Source organism: Polypterus senegalus, chromosome 1, assembly GCF_016835505.1.
Source record: "Polypterus senegalus isolate Bchr_013 chromosome 1, ASM1683550v1, whole genome shotgun sequence".
NCBI lineage: Eukaryota > Metazoa > Chordata > Cladistia > Polypteriformes > Polypteridae > Polypterus > Polypterus senegalus.
In genome coordinates, this window is record NC_053154.1 from 325,165,700 (window position 1) to 325,190,833 (window position 25,134).

The window sequence follows — 25,134 nt, forward strand, 5'->3', positions numbered from 1 at the left end:
AGTCTTTGCTTTTCCTGGCGATGTTGCGTTTTGTGTTTTTTTGACATTTTTTTGAATGGCGATGCTGTTTATGGATGCTGTGCCCATTATGTTAGTCAGGTGACACAGAGGCCACATGAAGTATTGTCTCTTATTGGTCTGTTTATGCGCTGTAAGATGGTGACACAAAGCTTCTGATTCCTTTCTTAAAGTTCTTGGGGTTCTCATGTAAGGTTTGTGGGTGCTAAACGTGCCTCTTGCTTTAACTTCAGTGATTTCAGATGAACATCTCAGGTTTTACTTTAACCCTTTAACCTCTGCCTCATTTTAGGTTTAACTGGCCATAACGTCATCCTGCTTCACTCAGTATTCATGTTCTAGCCCTCAAAACAGCAGACGGCAGTCAGACATTTCTCTTTCAGAATGCTGTACACCTGGAGAATTATTGATGTGGTACACTATTCTTTAGCAGAATAAGTAGCAACATTCAAAATGCAAAAGTTTTACCAAAAAATGCAATTTAAATGTAACTCTTATTTCAATAGGTTCTGGAATTAGCTTCCAAAACACTATAAAGTGTCAGTGAATGTGTCAGGGGCACCAAAAATATATTATGAAATATCTACAAAAAATATTTCTAGTTTTACTGTATTGAAGCAGTACAAACAACAGAATTGCTTCTATCTGCTTTTACTATTTTCAAAACTGTATCCATATCCAGTGGCCTGCTTATCATGTTGAAGGGCAGATCTTACTCTGTCAGGATATACAGAATTGGTAAAGAGATTAAACTGTCTACCAAAATTACCACAGAATTAGCGGCAGAGATATGTATCAATATTATAATAAAGACTTTATGTAAAGAGATCTGCGGTGGGTTGGCACCCTGCCCAGGATTGGTTCCTGCCTTGTGCCCTGTGTTGGCTGGGATTGGCTCCAGCAGACCCCCGTGACCCTGTATTCGGATTCAGCGGGTTAGAAAATGGTTGGTTGGTTGGTTGTAAAGAGATTTGGAAAATTCCTGCCCACATCTAAAACATTTACAACCACGCACACGGTTCAATCATTTCTCATTTGTGTGAATGCTATTGTCAGACACAGTTTGTGTAGAGAGAAAGAAACGAGATTCACTCACAGGCAGTTATACGTTGCGTTATCACGATGGAATTCAAAACACAGTATCAAAATTCAATGCGATCTTAATGAAAAGGTAAAAGCAAAAAGAGATTGAATATATGGTGTGGACTGTGCCCGGCAGTTTATCCCGGCCAAGTCCCCCAAGCCGCCAGATGGAGCCCTCCCTGCAGTATGGAGGTGCCCCTAAGACCAGCAGGGAGTCATGGACTTTGTAGTTTTTATCCTCAGCCCTGCTGGATACCACAGGGGCCGCAAGAGGGAGCTACAGGGAGGACCAAAGACTTATTTGTGCACTATGACCCGGAAGTTCATCAGAGGAAGAGCAACGGACTTCCCGGGATGAAGAAAAGTACTTTTTACCTGACCCGGAAGTGATACAAGATCACATGGACTGGGAATTGGGAACACTTCCGGGTCAGGGAATATAAAAGGACTGAGGGAGCTCCCAGACACTGAGCTGAGCTGGGTGGTAGGAGGGCAACGCGTCTGGGAGTGGAGGATTGTTGATTATTGATTTATTATTGTGATTTATGAATAGTGTGGAGTGGAGGGTGCTTAGTGCACATTGTTATAATAAAAAGAATAATTGTAGCACTTTTACCAGGTGTTTGGCGTTGTACCTGAGGGTTCAAGGGAGCACTACTACCTCCAACTGCGACAATGGACATAGGTGATATGACAGAAGTATGTAGATATTTTGTTTGGCTTTAAACTTTAAGCTGGAGACTTGTAGATCGTCTAATTCGTGTTGCCATCAGGGAAAAGTAGTGTTTCTTCTCAATGAAGAGACGTATCCACAAGAATTAAAAGATTTGTTGTTTGGTGAAAGTGAAATCCACATTTGCAAGTGGCAGAGATGTGAAGTTGCTGGTGCGTAGCACAGGCGAGCGAAGCAAGTAGGGGATGAAGTACCCTAGTTTACCAAAGAATTAAAAAAACACTGAAATACATCCATCCACCCATCATCTAACCTGCTCTATCCTAACACAGGGTCACGGGGGTCTGCTGGAGCCAATCCCAGCCAGCACAGGAACAAACTCCGGGCAGGGCACACACACCCACACACCAAGTACAATTTAGGATCACCAATGCACCTAACCTGCATGTCTTTGGACTGTGGGAGGAAACCCAGGCAGACACGGGGAGAACTCCATGCAGGGAGGTCCCGGGAATCAAAGCCAGGTCTCCTAACTGCAAGGCAGCAGTGCTACCACTGCGCCACCGTGCCGCCCCACTGAAATACAGAAAGTGTAAAACACAGAAAGTGGAATGTGGCATCATTTGAGAGTTGAAATCCTACCCTCTGATTTATTAGATACTAGTCTGGCTGTCAAATTGTCCACAGTCGAATCAGGATGTTCAAGAAAGCCATGGGGGCGTTAGCGGCTGGTGTTGCTGCGACACAGAAATCTGGACCTCTTAAGGCAAAAAAGAAAAACATTACAATGCTGTATTAAACTATGCAATCCATCCATCTTCTAACCTGCTGAATCCGAATACAGGGTCACAGGGGTCTGCTGGAGCCAATCCCAGCCAACACAGGGCACAAGGCAGGAACCAATCCTGGGCAGGGCGCCAACCCACCACAGGACACACACAAACACACCAAGCACACACCAGGGCCAATTTAGAATCGCCAATCCGCCTAACCTGCATGTCTTTGGACTGTGGGAGGAAACCGGAGCGCCCGGAGGAAACCCACGCAGACACGGGGAGAACATGCAAACTCCACACAGGGAGGACCCAGGAAGCAAACCCGGGTCTCCTAACTGTGAGGCAGCAGCGCTACCACTGCGCCACCCTGCCGCCCTTAAACTATGCAATACGCCATTATTAGCGGCAAAACAATGTACTTTAATTATAGCAATGAGGAAATAATTGATTTCATGAAGTTTTGAAAAATGTTTGCCTTATTGTTCGGTTGAAAACAATGGGGCTGAGTTTAAAAGACAGTAATCATATTCCTCCTATAGCATATCAACCGCCGATGGCAAGGTTTCTTATAACGAACTGAAGTCCTGGAACTCATCTACTTTGTTAACAGAGCTATTCCTGTAACGATAAGTATTGAGGAGAAATGAGTGTTGGCAGTGATTGTGCCCTCCACTGCAGGATGACAAGACCCCCCTCCAGTACCCTCCAGCTCCACCCTAAGTCCATCACTCAGCCACCCAACACCCTTCTCAGATTCCATTGAAGTGGAGTGTCAGGGTGGATTTGACATCTCGAGAGAAGAGAAGAAGACTCCAGGCTGAGAGTGAAGAGGTTGCTGACCTCATTTTTATTAATTAGTGAACAGATTTTGATTCAAATTGAACTTCTTGACTTTCGGTCTGTGCTCGCCATCCTCTGGTTGCCAGGGGTCTGCCATGCTGTCTGCAAGCTGCTCGACCTCACTTGCATCATTCTGCTTTCCTTTTGAAATATCTCCGCACTTCCACATCGTTTATACTGGTTAACTGCATAGAAGACAAAATGAGAGTTGAAATGTGAGCCCAACTCACCCCACTTTTAACACCCGGAGAGGCAGGGAGAGTTTGGGTGGCCACTCACTCTCGTTTTGCCATTCTCACTCCTTGTCAGGCCTCCAGTCTCTCTAAGGGTGGCCTGGATGTCCCATTTGGCAAGTGTTGTGAAAGAAATTTTGAAAACCCATCTAGGAAAGAATTCAGAACCCTCCCGAGACTAGACAAGATGTCTATCTAAATAAAGCCTGTCAGATTTAGTAAGAGCAACCAGTGGTCCTCCAGATAAACAGATGACATAAACAGTGGGTTGAAACTGCCAGGTGTTTGACTGGCACGTGGCTGCCTGGGAGTTAAAGCTCTGGCAGACGGAGCTGTTGGAAAGAATAATGGGGGCAATTTGTGGGAGTTCTCTGGGATTCCCCCTCTGTGCTTTCTTAGGCCTTCACCTGACCCAGATGTGCGTCTTGGTGACGTCATTTTAACACTGGAGGGACTCCCACATTAGGCCTTATGAGAGCCTCCGACCCTCCGTCCAAGCAGGCAGCATTAACAGATGTGTGCCACTATTAAACCCTCCTAATGGTGACTTGTATTGACTGGAAAGGTAAATAATGTAAGTGATATGACACATGGGGGGACACTAAGCAAAAATGGAGAGAAACCACAAAACCATGTAAGTTAAAGGGTAACTGTGCCATGGACTTTATAGTGCCACTTTGTGTCTAAAGGTGGCACCCGTCCATATGTCAGTGTTAACCATTACAGGTGGCGATTAAGTTGGACATATGTGGATTTGGACTAAGGAGTGGTCGATATGGTCAAAAATCCATACTACGGCATAATTCAAATTTTTTACATTGGGGTAGGTACCCGTATGGCGCAACTGGATTAACTTTTCAGACTGAAACGTATTTATTACCAAATAGCTCACATATTAATGAACCATTGTACTCACACTCACTCAGGCCCGCTGCTGCTGAGCAAACACAGGAGAAGATATGGAAGAAGTGACGACGTAGTTAAGTATGGCAGACAGGAGCACTTTAAGGACCTTCAGAACTCAAGCTGATGTTATTTTGGAGGAATTAAGTGATTTATCTAATGCTAAAATGCTCTAGAACACAGGTGTCAAACTGCAGTCCTGGAGGTCCGCAGTGGCTGCAGGTTTTCATTCTAACCCTCTTCTTCATTAGTGACCAGTTTCTACTGCTAATTAATTTCTGCTGCCTTAGTTTTAATTAACTTGCCTCAAGCCCCTTAGTTGTCTTTTTTTCTTTAATTAGCAGCCAAACAATAATGAGACCCAAAACAAGCCGCCATATGACCAGCTCACCTGTGCCCATCACACAATATCTGAAAATAAAGAGAGGTGATGGTCTTGGTAAGGTTGATCTCTTAGGTCACCAAAACATCTTGACGTGTTTTCTTAGAAAAAAAACAGAAAAATCAACAGTTTTGGAAATGTCTGCTGTGGCAGAATGCTGAACAGCAATAAGCCATGGAATTAAATAATGGGTTTAATTAACAGCAAGAATCAGCTTCCCATTAAGAGATTGGTTGGAGTGAAACTGGTTGGAGTTTCAAATTCCAGTTTAGCTGTTCATCTGTTGCCTTGTTTCACATCTCATTTCTGTTTGGCTGTCATTTAAAGAAGAAAAGAATAAATTCAGGGGACTTAATCCACAAAAACAAGGCTATTAAAATGAAGAGAAAAGAAGTTAGCAGTGAAAACTAGTCACTGATTAGGAAAAGGGTTAGAATGAAAATCTGCAGCCACTGCGGCCCTCCAGACACCCCTGCTCTAGAAGATATTGCTCTCAAAATCACTGACTATTAACATGCAAACACTTTATGGCCAAAAAGTTTGTGGATGTCCCTCCAGGTGATTGAGTTTCAGTGACATGCTGTGAGGTTCATGGCTGGTGAGGCACGGACTCCTTCAGAGTCAGATTTACAAATATATGAACCTAAAAGAGCTACTTATTGACTATTCAATTGGCAGCCTGCACATTGACTACTGGTTATGTTTCATATCTCATCAGCATTCATTACACACACAGATAGGTAAGGCGCATATATGCCTAAGAAAGAACGTTACATTTATAGCAGTGAATGAGAGGCTCTGCACCCTCCATGTGTACTAAATTTGCCGCCGCAATTCCACAATTCATATTCATACAATGAAAATGAAAGTATAGAGTTGTGTACAAAAAAATGGAATTTCAATTTTGACCTTGAATATATAGTTGTTGAAATATTTAGTTGTTTTTAAAAACTTTTAATTCGGATGCTTTAGTCGATTTTAATACAGACTGTTGAACAAAAGGATAACAAGAAAAACAAAGGAATATTTTATTTAAGGTCAAAATTTAGCTTTTAAATAATAATAATACATTTTATTTCTATAGCACCTTTCCCATGCTCATAATATTGGATTGTTTTTCAATTAGTCTGATCCCATTTTTTATAAAATTGAAAAATGTTTATAGTCTTAACCTTTATTTGTAAATAAAGTCCATGCACCTATCCTTCTCAACGAAAATCTCCGTCACTTTCTTGTAAAGGTCCTCCTTCTTTTCCTTTAGTTTTTAAAGTCTTAATCTTCCATTTTGGCAGTCAGTCCAAACAAAAAATAAAAATAAACGGACCCCTGCAGTGCACTTGACTTTCTGATATTACTTATTGGTGCCTCTGCGTAGAAGAACAGCAGCAATGAGCACCTATTGGGCTCATATGTTCCCCCTTCAGGGCGGCACGGAACTGTCTGCCTCACCTTGTGCCTTTTCACTGTGGATTTATGTCCGATCAGCAAGACTAAATATGTCACACACATTCTTTAAAGATATGTGGACAGTCAGGGTGTATAATAAAAGTGTCTACAAACATTATATTGGTGACATACAGAGAGACAGCAACAGACATGTGCCAATAGCATGCATCAACCTTGAGGGAGAGCGCAGTCCGAGGTGAGGTGAAGCGCTGCCGCACCTTGCGTTTCTCCCCTGTATTTGAACAGGCAACACGCAGATTCAGCGATTTTGACCATAAAAATGATTGAAATCACACAGAAAAGAAATTTATAACACAGACCAGTGGACAAATTAATGTTATTATTATTATTTTTTTTTTACTTTTCATGATGACAGGTGAGGCTCTACTTCACCTGCCTCCTCTGACTGCACATCCCTATTGAGTTCAGTTGTTTCATTGTTAATAGGTTTCTAAAATTATCTGTGTGGTCTTCTTTGACAGTGTCATGGCCACCAAGCATGGACTAGCATTCCAGCCGGAATGGCTTAAGGCTGTTTACCCGGCCGGAGGCCATTTTAACGGAAGGACGGTTTTGGACTAATCGCATGGTCTATTTGCTCCCCAGATTCAATAGGTGGGAGTATACTTGGACTATGGTGCCTGCATGGATACCCGCAGTGCAGGCTGGGAATTGCAGTCCAATGAGACAGCCCTGTTGTGGTCCATGGACGCCACCAGGTGGAGCTCCAGGAACAGACATTCTAAAGAACTTCCGCCTGACCTGGAAACGCTCCCTGAATTGGGCGTGATGGCACCAAAAGTACTCCCAGGTCTGACATTAAAGAAGCAGAGTTTCCTGTATGGGTGGTCAGAGTTGGGAGGAGAGTGGAATGAACCTACATGGGAGGTGTGGTATTAATGGAAGAAAAATTAAAAAATGTTCTTCTGTTTGAATCCAGGACTGGGATGTGTAGTTGTGTTTGGGGTGCTGCTTAGCCCCCTACTGCTCATTAGCAGGTCATATTAAAGAACTCAGTGGCACTATCATAAGGTGCCATCTTTGCCATAGGTCAGTATGTGAAATTCCTGCTCTGCCAAATCTGCCCTGGTCAGGTGGCAGGTGGGACTCCATTTTCTTTGTCTTGGTTTCCCTTCTAATGATTGACAAAGCTGACTGACCCCCTTCAGCTACTTGCCTTGGGCGATGATTCATATCCTTGTTTTGAGACTGATGGCCACTGCCATGAGTATTAAGGTTGTACTGTCATCATGCTTAATGGAGGGGTGGAGGCATTCTGGAAAATTCTGAAATGGTGTATCATGGGTAGGAGACGACTCATTTAAAGAGTGGTTTAGGTGTCTGGGTAGCCACTCATCAGCTCCACTAGCCCATCCTGCTCCTTTTGAAATTTAGATATCCAAAAAAAAAAAGAAAAAAGAAATAAGCTGGAGGTACAACAACACCCACCTGCAGCATCTCGTCACCGTCTACCTCCCGGGAGATCTTGATCTGCTTTCCATCAGACATCCTCTGGAATTGGCCAACATACTTATTCGGGGCTTCAAGAGTGAAGGTGCCCTGAGTGAGAGAAGGGAGAAGGTGAGTGCTGCTCTCTCGCTTTCAGACCACAGCCCCTCATCATACAGGTGGGCCTCAGGGCATCACCCGATCACCCAATGCCAACAGTGTGGTTCCAGCACTTTAATGCTAGTTAGGCTCAGATGGCAGCCCAGATAATGAAATCTATGAAATCCACCGTAAACCTAAGAGATGGATGGAGACTAATAAAACAATTGAAGAATTGCTTCTCAGGAAGGAGGCAGCTAACACAATAGCTGATATATCTTTTGCACAGGTAAAGAAGGCTTTTGTACAAAACCTACGTAGGAAGAAAAGAAATGCTCATCCACCCAGCCAACGATGATGTTGGCATAGCTTGATCCTATTCTAGTACCTATTGCAATGCCATTGACCAGCTGAAAAAAGTTTTGGAAAGAGAAGGCACTGAGGGAAAGAACCAGTTCTGCCAGTCTGATTAGCATACCCAGGAGGGAAGGTCCCGGACTGGACTTCTATAGAATGTCAGCCTGAGGATGATGAGACCTTCATCACGAAGAAGGGCTGAGTACAGAGTGGTGATATCTGTGATAAAGATGTCAGTTTGTTCATATTGTGTGCACTTGACAAATTAACAGAGTCAACCAGGGCATCAGTACTGCTCTGAACCAGCAACCTTGACTTGTTATAAAGCGCCTTTCACCGAAAAGTACTATTTACATTGAGCTGAGGCTTCAGTTTCCATGTTGATACATTTGTTAGACTACTGGATGAATAAACCTCCTCAAGATCATACCGGGTGTCAGTGGTGTGGCACAGACCGGCAACCTGTAGGCACAAGCCATGACACTTGAATACCATTCTAAGGTGCACTAAACATACACTTCAACCACCACCATGAGGGGCTATGCGACCCACTCAGTGACCCACTCAGCATTTTGAGTAAGGATATCTGCCAAAAACATGTACAGATAGATAGATAGATAGATAGATAGATAATGAAAGGCACTATATAATAGATAGATAGGTAGACTGTTATCTAATGCAACACATGAAAAGGTGCTATATAAGATGGATAGATAGATATAAAAATTGATATATGACAGACAGATAGACATGAAAGTCACTATATAAAAAGACAGACAGTTATGAAAAGTGCTACATAAAAATGATAGATGGGTTTGAAATGTGCCATATAAAATGGATAAATAGATATAAAAATGACTATATAAGATAGACAGACAAATATGAAAAGCATTATATAACAGATAAATATACTAATATATAGATAGATATGAAAGGCACTATATAACAGATAGTATTTTATTTGTCCCAAATGGAATTGACCAAACGTTTACACCTTCATCTAGTGTACTGCAGAACCAATCAAAGAGAAGCTCCTTTAAGGTACTATGGGAGGTATTTCTGCAAAGAACAAAATTAAAATTATAAAATGAAAATACAATCTCTGTTTTGCATTTTCATTTTCATGTTCTCAACAAGCAAATAGCGTGGGTCAGTGGGCGGGGCTTTGCACCTCGAATTCCCACAATTCTTTGTTCTTCGTAGCTGCTGAGCCCCTTTGATCTAGAATATTTCTCACTTCGACTGTTTAAGTCACATGATTTTGATCTTTTCACCCCCTTTACTACGAGTTTCACAGCGAAATCCTCTCACAAAATACGAAGACCACACATGATTTTTAGTTCTGAAATAATTAATGTGCTATTTAATTACAATATTTTGCATGACAGAAATTAGCCTTTATTATGTCATAATTTACATTTTTACACTGAAGTATAAACAGGACCCTTTGTATTTTTGTAGTATTATAGTGTAGCGTCAGCACAGAGTACCGCAATGGCTGGATTAGCTGCTCATCTATCTATATATATAATTCACTAAGGCAAGACAACCATGGAAAGCACGCCGGAAGGGGCGCGGATTCACTAAGCTGCCGACAAGTGAGACACCTATGGCGCACGCAGGAAGGAGCCACGCCCACCAACTCCAAGACCATTGGATACGACGACAACTCACAGAGCCACACCCACCAACTCGGACCCGACGACACAGAAAAACCGGCGTCATTTATATTTGTCTGTCGTAGAGGTCACATGCAGCTCCGACCCACGCTGACTGTTAATAGAGGCATGTTTCACGGAGGTGAATCGCCATATATGGCGTGTAAAACTGTTTGCGAGGGTATCCCATGGGATCCTTAAAACGTTCCTTTACAACTGAGGTTAAAACACAATGAAGTGAGCAGTCTTTAAAAAACGAGTTTTCGGTTACGACGCACGACCGCGTGCACTATAGCAAACTGTTTTACACGCTACATACAGCAATTCGCATCCGCGACAAACATGCGTCTTCTTAGATACTCCTGCACTTTGTACACACCCCCTCCCACCGTGGTCGGGTGTCTTGGTGGATTATATATAGAAAGGCAGCCAAAACCGCACAGAGCAATGAAAAGTCTACGTGAGTCACAGGTGCATCTGGACTGTACAAAGAGACAACGACTCGAGTGACGAGTTGGAGGTGGGCACATGAGCAGGCAGTGTATACTGAACGAGAAATCAGCAGACTAGCATGACGGAGGGAGCGGAGTGGATGTCCTTCTCCTCTCCTCCCGTTCCACCCTGAGCGCCGCACGGACGATTGTGTGTTGGTTCGTTCCGTGCATTGGTTAAAACCCAATGAAGGAAGCAGTCTTTAAAAACCAATAAGCCCTGTGCCTCTGTTTCATTACCGTCTCACCTGCTTCACCAATGCAGGCCCGCAACAGGCGATCCGGCGTCATTCCCATGACCCGCCGGGCAGCCAACCGGGTAACCAAAGTCTTTGGGTTCAGGGGGGAGTATGGTTACAAAGCTGAAACTTAAAGGAATTGATGGAAGGGCACCACCAGGTGTGGAGCCTTTCGCTTCATTTGACTCAACACAGGAAACCTCACCCGGCCCGGACACGGACAGGATTGACAGATTGATAGCTCTTTCTCGATTCTGTGGGTGGTGGTGCATGGCAGTTCTTAGTTGGTGGAGCGATTTGGCTGGTTATTTCCGAAAACGAACGAGACTCCCACCTGCTAAATAGTTACACGACCCAACAGCGGTCGGCGTCCAAATTCTTAGAGGGACAAGTGGCTTTCAGCCACGTGAGATTGAGCATTAACAGGTCTGTGATGCACTTGTATGTCCGGTACTGCACGCGCGCTACACTGAATGGATCAACGTGTGTCTACCCGGCGTGGGTAAGCCGTTGAACCCCATTCGTGATGGAGACCGTGGCTTCCAATTGTTCCCCACGAACGAGAATTCCCAGTACGTGCGGGTCATACGCTCGCACTGATTACGTCCCTGCCCTTTGTAAAGCCCCCCATGGTCGGGTGACTTGGTGGATTATATATAAAAAAAAGCAGCCGGAACCGCAAAGAACAATGAAAAATCAACGTGGAAACCGACTGAGGCGGTGTTTGGAAAATTAACAGTCAACGTGACTCACAGGTGCGTGTGGACTGTACACAGACGAAAGCGACTCAGGTAGGGAGTTGGGGGCGGGCACATAAGCGGGCAGTGCGTACTGAACGAGCGCCGTTCAACCCCGTCCTTCACTTTGGAAGGAGAAAGCGCGACGGCGCTCCTCCGGTTTTCAGTCACGGACAATTGTATGTTGGTTCGTAGCGTGCATTGTTGCAATGTTACTTTTCTTGGTGGTTTATTAAATTACGGATTTTTCAAATGTTTATTTTTTCCTCTGTGCTTAAAAATCATTTAAAAAGCGTCCTGATTATGCGGCGTATGCTACGCCGCGGGTTGGCTAGTTATATGTATTTTTGAGGTGGCTTGCTATCCTTAAAGCGACAGCTTGCCTTTTGCTGCACCAGTTTGAATAGCCCGTGTGACTGTGCTGAGTTTATAGGCGCTCCTGCCATTGATGATGCCAATCTCTCTCTCTTCTCTCCCGCTTTGGTCATGCCGTCGGTGTTGAGGGAACATCAGCAGGGCTTGGGAGTGCTGTGTTGTCAGATGGCGCAGGTGGGACGTGGCACTGGCAGGTGGGACGTGGCACTGGCAGGTGGCACAACCGGGATGTTAAGTGCTGTGCTGTTGTTTGGTGCAGCAGGTGTGTTCAACGCAGGTCAGCCGTAGGCAAACAGGCGAACCTCCTGTTACGGCGATGCAGATGTATTGGTTTCTTTGCTGTCATCGTTTACTAAACTGGCGCTGCAAACCGCGTTCTAGGTCTGGATCTCTGATGCTCTTCCTTCACCGACGCTTCACAACGCCTCAATGATCTGCCTTGTCATTTGCTTGCGCATTTTTACCACCGGCCCCGCTTCTTGCGGCTCACTTGGGGTCAGTGACAACTTAATCGGCCACACTTTGCTCCAGCTTCTTGAGCCTGAAGCTCAGCCGATGTCCGCACATCTGGGAAAATGGACCTTAGCAGCACCGGGTGTGACGCGGATGGACAGGATTAGAAATGAGTACATTAGAGGGTCAGCTCAAGCTGGACGGTTGGGAGACAAAGTCATAAAGGCGAGATTGCGTCGGTTTGGACATGTACAGAGGAGAGATACTGAGTCTATTGGGAGAAGGATGTTAAGGACAGAGCTTCCAGGAAAAGGAAAAGAGGAAGTCCTAAGAGAAGGTTAATGAATGTGGACATGCGGGTGATGAGTGTAACAGAACAAGAAGCAGAGGACAGGAAGATATGGAAAGAAGAAGAAGCAGATGGAGAAGTGGAGCGGCCCAGGTGTCAGTCTCTCAGCTGTCTCCGTCCCTGTACTGCTGCTGCAGACGGCACTCCAGGTTACTCCAGCACCTCCGCCGAAGCGCCATTACGGTGCTCGGCGCCGAAGGTGCAATATAATACTACAAAAATACAAAGAGTACCGTTTCCACTTCAGTGTAAATAAATGTAAACTGTGATGTAATAAAGGCTTACTGTACTTCTGTCTTGTTAAGTATTGTAATTAAATAGCACATTATTTTCTTCAGGGTGGCGCAGTGGTAGCGCTGCTGCCTCGCAGTTAGGAGACCCGGGTTCGCTTCCCGGGTCCTCCCTGCGTGGAGTTTGCATGTTCTCCCCGTGTCTGCGTGGGTTTCCTCCAGGCGCTCCGGTTTCCTCCCACAATCCAAAGACATGCAGGTTAGGTGGATTGGCGATTCTGATTTGGCCCTAGTGTGTGCTTGGTGTGTGGGTGTGTTTGTGTGTGTCCTGCGGTTTGTTGGCACCCTGCCCAGGATTGGTTCCTGCCCTGTGCCCTGTGTTGGCTGGGATTGGCTCTGGCAGACCCCCGTGACCCTGTGTTCGGATTCAGCGGGTTAGAAAATGGATGGGTGGATGGATTATTTTCTTCAGAACTACGATTACTGCGTGGATTTTGTGAGACAGTTTTGCAGTGAAGTTCGCAGTACGGGGGTGAAAAGATCAAAACTCACATGAATTAAACATGGTCAAAGTGAGAAATATTCTATATCGAATCTAGATTGAAGTGGCCCTGCTGCTATGAAGGACAAAGAATTGTTGGAAATCGAGGTGCAAAACCCCGGCCATTGACCCGCGTTATTTGCATGTTGAGAACTTTAAGCGGAACATGAAGATTCAACTATCAGCAGGTGGCGCCAGTGCTTATTTGTGCTTTTCATTTTTACAGCTTCTTTGAGGGTCAGGCTGAATATGCAAATGCAAATGGAGTAATTTCATTTTAATTTTAATTGTTGTAGCATTTCTGCGTGCAGACTTTGAAAATGAAATTGCAAAAGACAGATTGCATTTTCATTTAATAATTTTCATTTTCATTTTTGCAGAAAAAATCTCCCTGAGGTGCCACCATGTAATCAGTCAAATGAAAATGCCACACCATAACAACTGAGGCAACACGGCATCATAATTCCATAATTCCCATTATTACAATGGGAACAATTGCGGATGGAGTGACTGGGAGATTCCCTCTGACTGAACTGCATGGCTTGTCCTAGCAGGCCACTTGTTTTGCCAGTAGGGGGCCACACTTCTTAAAATGTACACCACAGAGCAGACAGCTGTTTAGTACTCGGGGCTTTGACAGGGTCTTATTAAGGCACACTGTGGTGTTAAATGTCCGTTGTCCTTCAGTTGTTATGCATCACATGTCACCAGCCTCTCACCACTTGGGCTCATCTAATGTGCCCTAAATGTAACTCAGTTTCTACCCCATGAAAAGCATGATGTTAAATTATTTCCATCATACTGCTTCCTCTTGGACCACCGTTATGGAAAATGAGAGAAGGATTGCTGCTTCATAATGAGGCTGAAAGTTATGGGGATAAAAGTAAAGGAATTGGCGGATGGCATTTGGTGCTCCTGCCACCCAAGCTTTAGCAGACGGGCCTTGTCACTGTCTATGGGGGCTCCATATGCTCTGCTTGTGTTCATTTTGGATTTTCTAGCCTTCTAGTTTTCCTCCCACAACCCAAATGCATGCCAGTTAGGTTAGCTGGTGACTCTTAATGTGCCCCTTAAGTATTGGAGTTGTTATGTTAACTGGCTACACAAGACTGGCACCGTATGAGTGAGTGTGCCCTGCCATGGACTTGTACTAAGTGCTGTCATGAAAGCCCAAAGGATTCAGAAAATTGATGTCTAGATGTAAGAACAGGGACAGCAAATTCTTAATTACAGAACCCCTGCCTGCCTAAATCTGCTGTGTGAGCACATCAACCTGTTCAGATGGCATGTCACCCTCTGCTCTTGTTCTTCTGCTGGCCTTAGAGCCTCCTGAGCATTTAATGACTTTGTGTCCTGTCGCCCACTGATGTTTAAATACACCGAACCTTCTGAACTACTTGAATAATTGTCTGTTTGGCTCTTATGTCGTCACCTAGTGCTTACTTACATTGTGATCCATCCATCCATTATCCATATATCCTAACTACATGGTCAAAGGGGGTCTGCTGGAGTCAATCCCAGCCAACACAGGAAACAAACCCCGGGCAGGGCGCCAGCCCACCGCAGACTTACATTGTGATGATTTCTAAATTGCTTGAACCACTCCAACCTACAGTGGGTCTCTTTTTACCCCCCACCAGTGTTTAAATTCTGTTGTTTTCTCATCACCATCACATGGGGTCCAGCAGCTGTGAGTTTAGCGAAGGCACTGCCCACTGAGCACCTGGAACCCCAAACAGTTTGGCCAAGCCACCAGCGCAGACGTCAAGTGGAGCAGAGACACGGAGAACAGCAAAGGCCACTCTGAGGAAAACCCAGACCATCATCTATTGTTACTTAGGCTGCATCCAATGGATTCAGTGGCCAGAAACCATCAGCAGTGCGGAGCTGTGGTTGCAGCGCCTCATAGAGGTGTAGGTGGAGGTGGCATGATCACGCCCAACATCACAAGACAGGCACTAACATGGAGCCCAAAAGTAAAAAACCGTAGGTGAGAATGACCAAGAAACGCTTGGCACAGAGATCTTAATGCAAATGTTAAATGAATTTGGGGTCGGGATTGGGGCACAGCATAGGAGTCGATGGCGAATGGTCATCAGCGGAAGGGTGAAGTAAGGCCTAAGTAAATAAGTCCTGCCCAGCTTGTGGGGAGTTTGGATGGTCGGTGTAGGTTGAGGTCTCAAAGTCATCAAATTCAATCCCTCTTGGTCCAAGGGGGTTTAAACCTTATGCTAATCACCTAATTACAAGATGACCTCTGATTGGCTATTTGGAGTCATATTTTAACTTAATTTTGGATTCATTTGGTAAAAGAGACTGGAGAAGCTAAAATAGGCTGAGTAGCCCTTGGTTCCATTCACTTCTTTTAAGATGCTGGTCAGGGGGTGTTAGGGGGGCTTGGGATTTGAGGGGGTTCTGCAGCAGTAAGAGTTAAAAATAAGCTGGTATGCCCGGGGAGAGCGGAGCTTTAAAGGGGGCCGAATTCAGCTTCACATGGCTGGGTGGGCGGAGCATCATTTACCCTGGCTGGGTGGGCGGGGCAGAACCTGACCTGGCTGGGTGGGTGGGGCAAAACTTGACTATTGTAGTTGGGGGCTTGTTGCCAAGCAGAATATTAGGTAGAGGAGTTTAACTTCCCTTGCCAAAGGGGCACTGCATAACATCACCTGGTTGTAAATCGCAGGGCTTGCTGGGCAGACAGTCTCCACTTCCTCCCCCCTGAAGATGCTAAACCTGTTGTCCTGTGACACATGTGCCAAAGTGGACACACCATCATGTCACTAGTTTATAATTGAGAGGCAGCAGCACACTCCTCCCCACACTCCTCCCTCTCTTTCTACTTTGTGTTTGGTTGCCCACCTGCTACTGCTTGACTTGCAGGCTTTCTGTACTTGGGGGGTACGATTCTAAGGTCCTGAGGCACCCATACTGGTGGGGCCAGCTCTTCATTGTTAGACAACTTGGCCTCAGTTGTGCCATCTGCTCCACCACACCACATTCACAGAATGGACCTCCTTACCTTTATCTTTGTCCCGTCAGGATCCTCCCCCTCCACCTCTTCGCCCGAAGTCCAGGTCAACTCCTTTGAGCGTAGTTTGCTTTTTTCAAATACGGTAAAACGCTCACCATCCTGCTTTATGGTCACATGCAATGATATATTCCGAGCCAGTTGCCTCCTCACGGCGTCAACACCTGTGAAAAAACGCAGACAGTGGGTTAGAGGGGTGTTATGTAACCCTGGGAGTCAGTTGGTTATGTGCAGTCTTTGGTGGGTCCATCTCAGTGTCCGTTATCCTTTATCTCTCCTTATTCATCTTGCTTTTCTCAGGTTTCATTCAGGAGACCCCTGCTTGGATCTTAGCACTTTGATTTTCTTTTCTTTCTCCTTTCACATCCATGTTGGATGTCTGGCCAGCTCATGGAGGCTTCATGTCATTATAGCACCATGTTCCCCACAGAGATCACATAACAACACTTTCACTTGTTATGGGACAGCACGGTAGCACAGTGGTACCACTACTGCCTCACTGTAAGCAGGCCAGGGTTTGTGTCCCTCCGTGCATGGAGTTTGCATGTTCTCCCCATTTCTACATGGGTTTCCTCCAGGTGCTCACACCTGTCCTTCCATATTATTGGCATCACAGCCTGCAGGTAAGGGTCCCAAGTCAACTCCAGCAAGGAAGATGGTCCTCAGATGTTGTCCATCCTTCACACTGGTTACCAATTTAGAAAGCAGCTCAAATGAAAACCTGCAGCCATGTCAGCCCTCCAGGATCTGAGGGTGGCTCCCTGCTGTAGAAGGAAGGCGGACCGGCGACGTTAAATTGCCCCCTTGTGTGTGATTGAGGTATATGTGTGTGTTTGCCATGCGATGGACTGGCGCCTTGTCCTGGGTTTGTTCTTGCCTTGCGCCCTCTGCTAACTGGAATAGGCTTCAGCACCTTGTTCAGAAAATGGCTGACACTCCATGCTAATCAGCATCATGCATATGCAATCACAATGCTGCTGACATTCATTAGCTGGTAGAACAGCGTCCCACCTGACACATCGAGACCCCGCCCCCTGCATTCAAAGGCACCTGGTTGTGCTCTGCAAATGGCAGTGCAAGATCACGCGTGACATTACATGGCCTCCCCTCAGCATCCTGGGGGTCCGGGAAAGGCATAAGGGAGGTTCACAGATTACATGGTCAAAGGGTGGACTGTAGCAAGAAGGTTATTTGCACAAATTGTAATTTGTGACATTTATTTCACAAAGCCATCCAATTCAGCTGAGAGAGAGAGAGACTGCCAGGGAGAATGACAAGTGACTGCTGTGAGTCAGGTTGGGGAGATGGAGGGGTGGAAACATGTGAAGGACAACAGTAGATTGTTTTGTAAAGTACTGATGTCTGCTTGACCAAATCTGTGAAGTTAATAATAACCAGCCAGCTCTTCTGGTAGTCGCCCATATCTGACATGAATTCTGTGACTATGTAATGTAATGGAAACCAGGGTGTTAATGGCCCAAACCCCCAACACAAACACAGAAAGAGTCCCGGGTGCAAATAAAGGATGGTTTATTCAACCGTATGCCTTCTACAGTACCACAAAGTAGCACAAAAGCACAGGTTTCTCTCTCCAATACACAAAAATCTCTCTCCTTCCAACTCCTACCATCGCACTGCCCTCCTCCAGTTGAGTGTTGTCTTTCTTCCTCCCAGCTCCGACTCACCTATACATTGATATACATACACCCCTGTTATTGAGGCCACGGGAGTACTTCTGATGCCAGGGCCACTGCCTGACAGAAGTCTCATTTTAGGTGACGCATCACCCTGCGGCACCCAGGGGCTCCAGCAGGACTGTGTTGTGGGACTACACTTCCCAGCATGCCCTACTGGTTCCATACTGGGCACCGCTATCCGGGGCTGCTGCCATCTAATGTGCTGGAGGAGTAAACAGTCCCCAGCAACATCTTCCTGTTCCGGTGGGCTGTCCGTCCATCCTTTTTGGCCCTCTTGTCCAGGTCTGATCCTGTTTCTCTTCCCTGGCCAGGATGCCTGTTTGCCTATTAGAAGCCTCTCTACCGGGTAAAGAACCATCCCATCTTCTAGCCAGGATGCCCATCCAGCCCCTGTGGCATCTACAATAATTATGTGAGTGTTTATAATGACGAGGATCCAGTACGACGTCAGCGGTGTCTCACTATGCTGCTGACATTGTTGATTGTCAGCATTCTCCCACTTGGCTATGGTGTTCCTTGACTTCTCTCCGGCCTGAATATGTATGTATACAGGATTATTATGCATTATACTCTGGGAATGACTGTTATCTTTTATAGCAAGTTAAATACATATATCTCTTTTTGTACCATATTTCTCAGTCTCTTGTAATTATTTTCCGCCATGGGTATAAAAGGGATGGCATTTGATTCTAGTCAATTCTGCATCAAGAAACACATTACAGGGAAGAAACAGCCCCCTCTTCTGGATACAGCAGGTAGCCACTATCACCTGGCATGTGTAATGATGTGATTCCTTATGAAACACTGAGGGTCTAGCCATTACCTTTCCAACGACTCACCCACCACACACAGCACCATCATGTCTGTCAAGGCTGCTTTGCCTCTAAATAAATGAAACACAGGCTGACCAAGGCCACTGAGCTGTGCCATTTGTCATTCACAGAAGACTTGTGTGTTAATGGAGTGTCACTGCTCTCGGTTAACAAAAGCAGCTTCCTTCTTGTTATTGCAATATGATTGCAGTATTAGTGGTCCGATTATGCTAGGAGAACCGTACAACACTGCAGACTGCCTTGTTATGATGTTGTGTTCCATGTATGTACACCTACACAATACGAAAACTGGATGTAGGGTCTGCCAGTCGGTCAGTGGCTGCCAACACAGCAGGAAAGACGAATTGAAGCTTGGCTGAGATATTCCTAACCTGTCGGCTAGTCCAGAAAACGATATAAACTGACAAGCAACTAAATAATGTCGTCATTGCAAATACATAGCACTGGACTTCTTAAAATGGAAGTAAAATGCAGTCTGTGCATCGAATTCATCACATCTGAGCCTCAGTATGTCTGTCACGTCAATGCACTTTATATTCATAACTTGGTGACAGGAATTATTATGCATGTGAGTCCTTGTTTATCTGATCTGCCTTCATTTCCCGACTTGATGAAGAGTGTCGTTATTTCCCAGTGTCACTGAAATGGCTGAAAGCTGCCATAAGAATAATAATAATAATACATTTTATTTGAAAGTGCCTTTCAAAACACTCAAGGACACTGTACACAGTAAAATATAATAATAAAAGTAAGAAAATAAAAAGCAGGCAAAAGAGCAGGTATATTACAAGATCATAAAACATAAAACATAAAACAGTTCCGAGATAGGAAAATGGAGAAAGTTATGTGGGATAAGCTATTTTGAATAGGTGAGTTTTTAGTCTAGACTTAAAAAGAGAGAAAGAGGTGATGTTTCTTATTTCAGGAGGTAGGGAATTCCAAAGTCGAGGAGCAGAGCAACTGAAAGCCCTGTTCCCCATAGTGGCAAGACGGGGGACAGGGACAGAGAGAGAAAGAGAAGAAGAGGATCTGAGACACCGAGATGGGATGATGATCTGTACCAAATCAGAGAGATATGGAGGAGAGAGATGATGAATAGCCTTAAATGTATACAGAAGTATTTTAAAATTAATGCGATATTTGACCGGAAGCCAATGGAGCTGCTGGAGAACAGGGGTGATGTGGTGAATAGAAGGGGTCCTGGTGATAATACGGGCAGCAGAGTTCTGAACACATTGAAGCTTATGAATTGATTTTTGAGAAAGACCAAAAAGAAGTGAATTACAATAGTCAAGCCGAGAAGTAACAAGGCTGTGAACAAGAATGGCAGTGGCCTGTGGAGTAAGAAAGGAACGGAGACGATTGATGTTACGCAACTGGAAATAAGCAGACCGAGTGACATTATTGATGTGTGAATTAAAAGACAGAGTACTGTCAAGGATGACACCCAAACTTTTCACACATGGGGAAACAGAGACCGGCAAGTTATTGATAGCAATAGAAAACTATTAGTTCTGGATAATGTTGATTTAGAGCCTACCAGGAGAAGCTCTGATTTATTGCTGTTGAGTTTCAAAAAGTTAAAAGAGAACCATGTATTTAGTTCAGCTAAACAGAGAGTAAGGGAGGATGGGGGGAGAGCAGAATCAGGTTTGGTGGACAGATAAAGCTGGGTGTCATCAGCATAACAGTGAAACTGAATATTATATTTACGGAAAATTTATCCAAGCGGGAGAAGGTAGATAATGAAAAGAAGGGGCCCCAGGCCAGATCCCTGGGGGACGCCAGTGACCAGAGGAAAGGACTGAGAAGTGAATGATTTCAATCGAATAAACTGAGTACGATCAGACAAGTATGACTTGAACCAGGCTAGAGGAGTATGAGAGAGACCGATTGAGACTAACCTACTAAGTAGAATGGGGTGAGAAATAGTGTCAAAAGCTGCACTCAGATCCAAGAGAATAAGAATGGAAAGTAAACCGGAGTCAGCTGCCATAAGGAGATCATTGGTTATTTTTATAAGTGCTGTTTCAGTGCTATGAAAGGGGCGAAAGCCAGACTGGAACCGTTCATACAGATTATTATTAGTTAAATATGAGTGGATCTGTGCAGCAACTATCTTTTCGAGAATTTTTGAAATGAATGGTAAATTGGAGATAGGACGAAAATTATCAAAATTATTGGGATATGATAAGAATACGCAAGTTTTCTTTTAGAAATCCCAAAATTTGTGAAGGGTGTTGCACATGCACATCTTTTATTAATGAAGCCCCTGGACTGCTATCGTGCTTTTTATTCTAACACTTTTCTTAGTTTGTGACCAATTTTTGCTGCTGGTTTATTTATTTATTTTTTTCCTTAAACAGATTTGAGATGTGACCTGAGCCAACTGATGACCAGACTCCAACTAATTTCACACCAACCAGTTTCTTAGTTAGAAATTGATTTTTGCTGTTAAGGTATCCCATTATTTAATTCCATGCCATAGCAGACATTTCTAAACCTGTTCATTTACTTTTTTTTTCTAAGACCACCATCAAAACGTCTTATGGATCTGAGCAGATTAACTGGGACCTTCACAATTCTTTATTTTTCATGTATTTTATTTGTGTTTTAGGTCACACATTGGCTCGTTTTGTGTCTCATTATTGATTGGCTGCTAATTAAGAAAAAAAATCGAAACACTTAAGGGGTCTGAGTCTTAGGCCCATCCACACTGGAGTTTTTTTAAAAAAAACCTCCATCCACATGAAAATGCAAAGATCATAAAACAGGCATAGATAACAAAGTGAATGCCATTTAAATTAATATCCATCGCCCTTTACTTTTTCAAATGTGTAAAATCATCAGCTAGAGTGCCCCCTCGTGTCCCAGAGCGGTAGTGCTTACCTTCAATGAGCCAAGAAGGCTTAATTATTAACATTAAATATTGTTGTTTTTCTTGCTTTTTGAGATTTTGCACATTTTTATGTTCTGGTCATTTAAGCTTTCTCTTATTAATTAGCTGGCAAGTCCATTTTATATTTCCCTTTATATTCCGTGCCATTTGCACCCGTGTCTGTACTGCACATCACTAATTGTCAGTACTGGAAGTAAATGCCTCAGGAAAAGGTGAATTAAAAATAATCGGAGAAAAGAAAGAAAGTAAACATGTAAAGATATAACAAATTTTGTGGTATGTAATGTCACTCATGCACGACGAAGGGTCACCTTCCATGCTCAATTACAGATATGTAATACCACTCTGGGACAAAAGGGGGCGCTGCCGCTAACATTATCACCTGCTTCTGCCTGCACGGCTCTAGGAAGACACCCAGAGACAGCAACTGACCCCGCCCCTTCTGAGCCAAGTCCTTTAAAGCCGAGCATCACCAGAAGGAGGCGTCTCAATTTGCTAGACGGAGCCCCTAATAGGTCGGACCCCCTCAACTGAGCAGCAGCTAAAGCCTGTAGTCCTGTTGTTTGACACCATTGTGCTTTTGTTTCTGTTTTCAGTTTAATGACCCCAGCTGGGGTCCCAACAATTCTTTAGGACCTGATCCATATTCCCCGTTCAACCACCATAAATATACTAGCACATATTCAGGAATGTAATTAATAAGAGAAGAAAAAGACTAATTAAACAACTCGATTATTTAGAAGCAGGAAGTGCCTGCAATGAAATCCTCCAGCCACAGTGGGACCCCAGGACTGAACTTGGGGGAACCCTGCACTATAGCATTGAGAAAGAGAAACAATAAAAAGATGCCCCTTAGTGGTCCCGGGACCTAAGGAGCAACTGATATTCCCTCTAGCACAGGGGTACTCGATTACAGCCCTGGAGGTCCCCCAGTGGCTGCCATTTTTGTAATTAGAAGTCAGTCTCAGCAGATAATGAAACTTGGTATTTAATTAAACGGCTCGTTTGGGCTTTTCATTCTGACAAGACACAAACTATATATTTTTCAGAAACTTTACCCGCATGTTTTGTGGTCCTTCTCTTTCATTTATTTCAAAGCATTTTACTAATGGCGATGCTTCATGGTGCAGGTACACAGGTTTAAACGGACACCCGTCATCTGGAGAGCTGCTGACTCCTTTGTCATTTGCACCTCATTATTAGCTGATGGCTGCTTAAGAAAACAGGAAACAATTAAAACCTCAATGCAGCCGTTTAAAACTGAAATAGGCAACCAAGGATTCTGAATCGTAATAAACGATTAAAACAAAGCTGAAAATATATTTATATATTGATTCATTAGCAGTGTTTCTCAGCGACTGGGCTGCTGTAGTTTATAGTGGTAGTGCAGCTCCAGGGCTGTCAGTCAAGCATCATTGCTGGCACATGCCAGTCTCGTGCTCACTGCAGGCCTTAAGGTGCCATGTTCCTTTAAACTTTTAATTTTTTATGAACTTTACTGTGAAAGGCACTATAAAAAATTACCTCCCTGGCCCTGACATGTCTCTGTCTCTGTGCTTTGCAGCTGCTCTGGTCTTCATATTTGTGAACTGTAAGTTAACCTCAGGGTTCGTAGAGCCTCGGTGTTCCTGTTCTTGGGGTGCCTGTGATTGTCTAGGGCGGCAAAAGGTGACGCCAATAAATGGAAGAGTTTCCGCCTTCGCATGTGTGGCATATGGCCGGGGATGCCTCCATGCTGGTTGGACCGGGATTGGGGGGGTAGGTGTAGCGTAACCAGAGCAATACCTCCCCCGGAATGCTAGATGGCAGCCCCCTGGTTTATAGTGGTAGTGGGTCACAGTGGGTCGCTACTCTGACGATTGCACTCAGTTCACCATGGGGGACCCCTCTAGCCTGCTCTGATGTTCACACTCAGCTCACCAAGAAGGGCAACCCTGATGTTCATGTTCAGTTCACTAGGATGGTTGTGATTGAGCTACCAAGGGGAACCCCTCCAACCCGCTCTGATATTCACTTTTAATTCACCAAGGGGAGTAAGCCTAGTGTTTGTGCTCGAGTCACCAAGGGGGCAGCCCTGATATTCATGCTAGCTTTGCCAGGGGAAACAACTCTGATGTTTGTTCCCGAGCCACCAAGGGGGACCCTTCAAGCCCACTTTGATGTTTGTGCTCAGTTCAACCTAGGAAATAACTCTGATGTTTGTGCCTAATTCACTAAGCGGGACCCCTCCAGCCCACTCTGATGTTCATGTTCAGTTCACCAAGGAGGGCAACCCTGAGGTTCGGGTTCAGCTCTCCAAGGGGAGCAAACCTGATATTCATGCTAGCTTCGCCAAGGGAGACAACTCTGATGTTTGTGCCCAAGTCACCAAGGGGGTCCCCTCAAGCCCACTTTGATGTTCAATTCACCAACGAAGACCCATCCAGCCTGCCCTGATGTATGAGCTCGGTTTACCAAAGGAGGCATCTCTAATTATCATGCTTGATTCACCAAAGCAGACCCCTCTAGCCCACTCTGAAGTATGTGCTAGATTCACCAAGGGAGACAACTCTGATGTTTGTGCTCAGTTCATCAAGGTGGACCCCCTTCTCCCCTTGGAGACCACACAACCATGGACATAAGTGGGTCATGACATGAGAATGGTTGAGAAACACAGCTTTAGTAGTAAATAAATGGGCTCTAATTATAATACTAGTTTGAGAAACAAATCTGCAGCCACTGCGGACCTCCAGCGCCATAACTGAGTACCCCTGCTCTAGCATGACACCGCTCGGTTCAACTTACCCAAAGCTGCAAGAAATTCATCAAAGTTTTCATTTTTGTACTCAATCCAGGTCCCGTTGAAGGCCATCGCTCCTCCTCTGGTTCTATAAAAGAATGAAACAGTTAGCAGCCGGCGAGGTGGTGCAAGTCAGCCTGGCAAGGGTCCACTTGATGACTTCTCCTCCTTACTACTGAGAAAACGGATGTCTGTTGCCCACCCATCTCAATTGTTCCTTCTGACTATCTGGTGCCCCCCCTGTAAAGCGTGCTGCCAATGCCCAGATGCCACCCACCTCTTTGTGCGACTCTTCTGCACTCTCCCTCCTGCCACTCTGCTCTGGCAGTGCCCTCTGTTTCACCTTTTTGCTTCCATGACTCCTACCTCCATGGGCATCTTGCGTTGACAAGGAAGTTGACGCCATTCCCCCTGGGCATTCATCATGTTGTTTAATTAGCCTCGTGAGGTTCATATTCAGCGTAGTCCGCTGGGGCCGAGGACTTGTTTGTTGAGCAGCTCATGCCTGGCACAAAAGGAGGTGTACGAGGGGTGCTGCTGCTGCTTGACTGATCCTCTGTGGGCTC

General features: G+C 44.9%; 1 protein-coding gene across 1 annotated transcript in view; it reads right to left on the minus strand.

The window, feature by feature from the left end:
- Window positions 1–3,387: 3,387 nt before the first annotated feature.
- The window catches only part of LOC120515940 (fatty acid-binding protein, intestinal-like), a 29,604-nt gene continuing 7,857 nt past the window's right edge, over window positions 3,388–25,134 (minus strand). Inside the window, exons 2-5 of the mRNA XM_039737331.1 lie at window positions 24,574–24,656; window positions 16,352–16,524; window positions 7,804–7,914; window positions 3,388–3,575 (exon numbers count right to left, since the gene is read on the minus strand). Coding sequence (XP_039593265.1) covers window positions 3,519–3,575; window positions 7,804–7,914; window positions 16,352–16,524; window positions 24,574–24,640 — 408 coding nt within the window. The 5' untranslated portion in view covers window positions 24,641–24,656 and the 3' untranslated portion in view covers window positions 3,388–3,518. The remainder of the gene's footprint in view (window positions 3,576–7,803; window positions 7,915–16,351; window positions 16,525–24,573; window positions 24,657–25,134) is intronic.